Below are 6013 nucleotides of genomic sequence, written 5' to 3' on the forward strand. Positions count from 1 at the left end.
GATAAGCGGATAGGGGAGAGCTGGTGCGCACACAGGCTCCGCTTTTACGCATCACTTGCTCATGTAGATGTAAATGTGCAGAATCTACCTCGTCCTCCTTGTACGTAGGACCATGTTATGTTTGGATTTTATATAGAAAAAATACCATCGTGTCTTTCAGTTTTAAACACCATCCATAGTGAAGCATACATCAGTGTGTATCAGTATAGATCACTGAAAAGTTTCCGTCATGGGAGCGCATGGATGGAGCTTCGCGCGTCTTGGGTTTGTCGTCTGTGGATATTTAGCATTTTTCTGCGGGGAAATTGTTCCACAAGCTGAAGCGGGCTGTAGGGAGAGAGAGAGCCCAAACTGCTGCACCGGCCGGAATAATGAATGTTTTGAGTATACCAAGAGAAAAACTGTGTGCTACTGTGATGCCTATTGTCAGAAGACCAGAGACTGCTGTGAGGACTATCAGCGCGTCTGCCAAGTATCTGGTGGGTTGCTTGTTCTCTCATGGTCACTGAAATTTGACTCATAACTTTGTATTGATGCTTTTGAGACTTGAAAGTTTATAGTTTGAAGAAAATAAACGTTTCCACTGTGTAGATTTTGTGTTGATTCAACCATGTCCTGTCCCTGTTGTCTAGTTTGAGCCAGAGATGCCTGGCACAGAGGTGGCATGGAGACAGTGAGACATACTACACCTAACTCTTTCTATGCACCCATTGTGGCTGTGTGTTTTATGTGACTAGCCAGAGGAGACTTGGAGGGGTCTCTCTGGTCTTGTGTTTTTCAACAGCAGCATACGTGTATGCATTTTAGGTTGGGGGACTGACCTTTGGCCTTCACATCAAAGCTTCAAATTACAAAACCTGGCCATTAAGTACTTGGAAAGTGGAATGAGTGATCATAATAAAGTCACAAATCAGTTGGGGAAATTTTCTCCTCAACAACAGAATAATAACCTCACTTTGGGGCAACTGTGATTCAGTGGATAGAGCGGTAATCTCCCAACCAAAGGGTTGGAGGTTCGAATCACAGTGCCTGCAGTCCACACATCGAAGTGTCCTTGGGCAAGACACTGAACCCCCAAGTTGCCCCCCATGGTTAGAGCCATTGGTTGAGTTGGCGCCGCAGATGGCTGCCACGGTTCTGTACCTGAAACAAATTCCTTGTGTGTGACATACAAACTTAGCCAAATACAGGTTATTATCCTTTGAAATATGAGATCAAGTTTAACTGTTAAATGTGAGTTTAATAATAATAATAATCACCTTTATTTGGCCAAGTAGGTTATACACAAGGAATTTGTTTCCGGTACAGAACCAGAACCTTCTTCTAAGTAACCTCTTCTCTTCCCTCATCATCCTGGCTGCTGCTATATAAGGAAAAACGAGGGAAATGATACCATGGGAACAGACTGCCAAAGATGGTCAGGGTTACAGGAGAACTGTGTCTGAGATGTGACAGACAGGAACCATTTTACCTTGTAACTGAAGCAGCTCTTAATAGTCAGTATGTTGAAACGTCTTAAGTTCATGAGGACTGAGTGTCTGTGTATAAACACTCTCAAAATGTGACTCTTGTCTTAAGTGCACACTAAGAAACACCTGTGGGGACAATGCAACAAGTCAAAAAGCACTTAAAAATGTTGCAGCAATCTCTCTTTTTAGGCACATTTAGTGAGTCTTTGTTTGAGGGCTGTGTCTGTGTGTTGATGTGACCAGGTTGCTGTATCCAGATCAGAGTCAACCACTTTAAAGGTGTGTACAAATCTACAGCAATGGAAGCAGTAGTACACTTCTTTTGACAACATTGTTTACTACAAAAATAGCTGAACTGCCTGTATTTTGCACATTTTAATCAATTTACTTCAGTACTTGTATATTTAACCTTACAATCACCATTTTGTAACATACAGTACTTACTTTTACTTAATGAGTGTCTGGGTGCATTTTTACACCCTGAGGATCCCATAAAAGTTCAAACTCAGTAAAATAGAACTTGAATTTGTAGAATCTTTAAAGTTCCTCGATACCAGTGATCCATCTCAGTAAGCATCATGTCTGCTTTTATTTTAGTTAAAGTGGTGTAATTGTGGTCTGTCTGGTCACATATTACAGCCTTTTCTAACCAAGCTATGAATTCAGCTGCATGAAGCTAAACTGTATGTGGCTATTAATAACTAAAACTTATACATATAGATAGCTCAAATCTCAGTTTGAGTTTTAACCCACCAATCAGCCAGAGGCATGTAGAGACAGGATTTATCACCCAGCAGCCACCTGAGTGGAATCCAGCCATCACTTGATCCATCCCATGCATCTGCCAAATTGTAACCTAATAGAATTCACACAGGAAAGCACCTTGTGTCTGTGTTGAGTCTTCACTGTAGTGTTTAACAGCAGCTGGTCCCTCGGAGGTAAGCTAGCGGCTGCTATGCACATAAGTTCACTTGTATGATGAGGATTTTTAGCACAGTGGAGCTCTGATCTGAAGAAAAGAAAGTGATGGAGGTGTTATATGTTGGACAGTGTTTTTTTTTTTTCTCAGATGAACATGATTACTGAGCAAAATAACTAAGTCAAGACATGTCTGCTGAATATTCAGTTTTTGGTAGAAAAAGATGACTCTTAACATGAGTGTCAACCTTAGTGGATCAGTGAGCTTTGAGTGATGGTGAGGAAAAAACACCATGACTTCCTCCCCTGTGCAACCTGAGTATCTTGACAGTATAAACACGGCATGTATTTTGTGGCTTGGCTCCATCAAAGCACCCTGATATTTTCTCACCCACATTACTCTCTGACTTTATCTGATCCTGATTGTGCAGCTCTGCAACACACCAAGGAATTTGTCACAGTCTGTAATTAACTCATGTAAGCTGTAGCTGAGCAAGCAGCTCAAAGTGGGTGACATCAGGAGAGACAGAAAGGGCAGCAGACTGTTTCCACTGCTTGGACACACTTAACTCCTCAGACAGGTTCTAATGAAGTATTTGACACAAATGTGTGCTTTACATAAACAGTATGAAGCAATAGAACTGTGCTCCTGGATATGTTTGAAGCTAGGAATGAATCGCAAAGTTGCACAGCTTATATATGGCAAAGCTAGGAATGAATTGCAAAGTTGCACAGCTTATATATGGCAAGCTGACACTGTTTTGTCATCTTATCATCTAAACCACTTTGCAACACTTGCTAATTGGCTTCATCTTCGGTATTTCCTTTTAAACATTCATGGGCATAAGTATTGTTGAAGAGGCAGAGAAGATGCCTATTTCTGTATTGACAGAAGCATCACTACAGCACAATGACTTGCAGCCTTAAGATGTTGCATCTTCCTTAAAGCATGGGAGATGTCACTCGTCTTCATAGACTCTAGAGATCAAATTGGCCCAAAGGAGGATGGAGAGGGCCGCTCCTCTCTTTTCCTGCAATGGAGCCTGGTAGTTCTAATTTTAACAGAGACACAAATTGTAGCCTCTGCCTCAGATTTACCAGCGGTTTCTCAACTCTCAGCCGTCTCTCCTTCAGGCACTCCTGCTCTTCTTCATTTCCTCACTGCATGTTGTCACAGCAAAGTGTTTGCTTCTTTCCAACTTTGTTCACTCCCTCTCTTCCTCCCTTGCTTCCCACATGTTCTTTAATGTTAACCTCATTGAGTAGTTAATGTTTTTAAACAGGGCAGCTGTTGCAGTTTACCATCAAGTCTCTCCTGGCACTTGCATACTGCACAGACCGTGATAAACGTTCCTGGTTGCAAATTTGATGTCCTCCATCTGGCTTCATTGCAGCCAGAAAACAATGTTCTAGATATTATATTTTGACCTTGAACTGTGTCATCAGTTATCAAATGAAATATGCCTTTAATAGAAAGGATCAGTTGCAAGGAAAACTATTCACATCAGGTCTGTGGATTATCCAGACTGACAGGAACATTTGAATATCAGCTTTGAATGCTGGACAAGCAAAACCTGGACAAATTAAATAAAAAATGATCTGTATGGTAAGATAATACTAATGACAACCTACAAGTTGTTCATTGGCTAAAATTCAAACCCAGAATGGCTGTGCACATTTTTATTCCTTCTTCAAGTTGTTTTCTATCTCAAAGCAGATGCAGTCTAGATGAGCAAGTTTCCTCATCAGAGCACCCACTTTTGCTGTTTTCATTCTTCAGATGTTGCCACAACTTTGTGACTTATTCTTATTCTGAAGTGAAGGTCACTTTGTCTGAAGGGAAGCAGGTGAACCTTCCACTGTCAAGACCACATCACCTTATTTCTTTTTCTTGCTTCGTTATCTTTGATGTTTTATTGCTATGACGAAGTGGAGTCAGAACTGATACACTGAGTGTCAAGTCTAGTGTCAACATCCTTAGGCTATAATAAAGTGTTAGGACGCCATGCAATACAACTACTTAGGTCCTGCGGTTTTAACAGTAAACCCATTTCAGCTGTGTGTGTGTTTATAACCCTTTAAATTAGCTGGTTTGTTTGGATCCTCCTTTCATGGTGTCTACAGGAAACATTTGTGTGCTAACGTCTTATTAGGGCTCAGTCCTGTTCAGCCCTATTCACGGGCTTATGGTTCTCCCTTGTTTCCAAACATTATAGTTTTTGTCTTTCTGATGTGACCAAGGCCCAGTTCTTTGCATGAGAGGGTGGGCAGTTGCAGGGGCTTTCGGGGGGGAGTGAAAAAAGGACCCCAAAAAAGGAGACAGATGGGGGAGAAAGAACAAGGGACACTGTGAAACAAAGTGATAAAGGGACAAAAAGATAAAACAAATTGGACAGGCAGGTCTGACAGCTCTTTTGTTATGAAACCCTAAAATGGAAGCAGAATTCAGGGAGAGTGAAAGAATAAAGCAAAGGAAAGCCAGTCTGAAAAGCATTACACTATTATTTCACCATAACATGTCTGATTGGAGATTAGCTGACAAGTCTGGAGATAAAAGTGCTGATGTTGGTCACATGTTCAGTGGTTTGGTTCAGTTAGTGGCGTTTGTTTGAAGCTCTGTCAGCTGCCAGGAAAAATGGGCAAACCGACAACCTCTATAACTTTTTTCTTTTTCTTTTTTTGTTGTTTTGAATTTAGCTGCTTTTTAAAAAAAAATGTTTAAACACTGTGTAAACCATCCTATCCACATTAAACCATCCTATCCACATCTTCAAAGCCCCAGAAAACTTGGCATCAAACCTTAAACATTTGGTGTAAGTGTGGCTTGATGTAATTGAATTCATCTTGGCAGAAAAGTTCCTTTAGGATACATTTAAAGTAAACTGAGTGAAAAAATACATTTTCAGTCAGGTTAATAGATTCTGTAGCTGATACAATTTCTTTCTTTTTTAATTATTTATTTATATTTTACTTTTTTCTACTGGTCAAGCAGTAAATATGTTCACTTTTACTGTGTGGGTCAGGCTGCATCAGACTGTGAGAAGAGTGATCTTGTGGGTAACGGTACTGTCACACTGCTGGGACCAGAAACAGAGCTGGTGACCACCACAGTTTGGTAATTACTTTTTGACCTTTTGTGACTAGGAGACAACAGACCGGACCTTCCAGACAAGGCCTTAGGCTTGTTTATATTAGTCAGAGTAGTATTAGCTCTGTTTCCCCCTCAGTTTCTTTGAACACCCTCTACAACGATGATCTCAGCTGTCCTGCTTAGTCTTGTTTTTCCCACTATGAGAAAGCAAAACAACATAAAAACTACTGCTGTGAACGTCAGAGGATGTTGAAGAGGGAAGGAAAGGCGAGGAGCCAGGAGTAGGGATAAGAAAAGGAGGAGGAGGCAAGAGAAGGAAGTTGATATGGCCGTAGTGTCTGATTCTTTCAAGAAACTTCATGTCACTCTACACAGGAAAATGTGTATGTCTGTGTGTTTTGGAGCAACAATAACTGAGGGTGGAACAAGTCCAAGTGGGTGAGTTTATCAAACGGAAACCATTGTGTGTGTGTGTGTGTGTGTGTGTGTGTGTGTGTGTTTATCTGGGAAAGGCGAGTGTCAGGCGCGCCGCACA

The 6013-nt window shown here is 41.1% G+C and overlaps 1 protein-coding gene across 2 annotated transcripts in view; it reads left to right on the top strand.

The window, feature by feature from the left end:
• Window positions 1-20: 20 nt before the first annotated feature.
• The window catches only part of LOC109956613 (somatomedin-B and thrombospondin type-1 domain-containing protein), a 12164-nt gene continuing 6171 nt past the window's right edge, over window positions 21-6013 (top strand). For both annotated transcript variants that reach the window (XM_020593881.1, XM_020593882.1), the window contains exon 1: window positions 21-479. In XM_020593881.1, the coding sequence (XP_020449537.1) occupies window positions 230-479 (250 nt within the window). In that variant the 5' untranslated portion in view covers window positions 21-229. The remainder of the gene's footprint in view (window positions 480-6013) is intronic.

This window comes from Monopterus albus, unplaced genomic scaffold (genome assembly GCF_001952655.1).
Source record: "Monopterus albus unplaced genomic scaffold, M_albus_1.0 scaffold20.1, whole genome shotgun sequence".
Classification (NCBI taxonomy): Eukaryota; Metazoa; Chordata; class Actinopteri; order Synbranchiformes; family Synbranchidae; genus Monopterus; species Monopterus albus.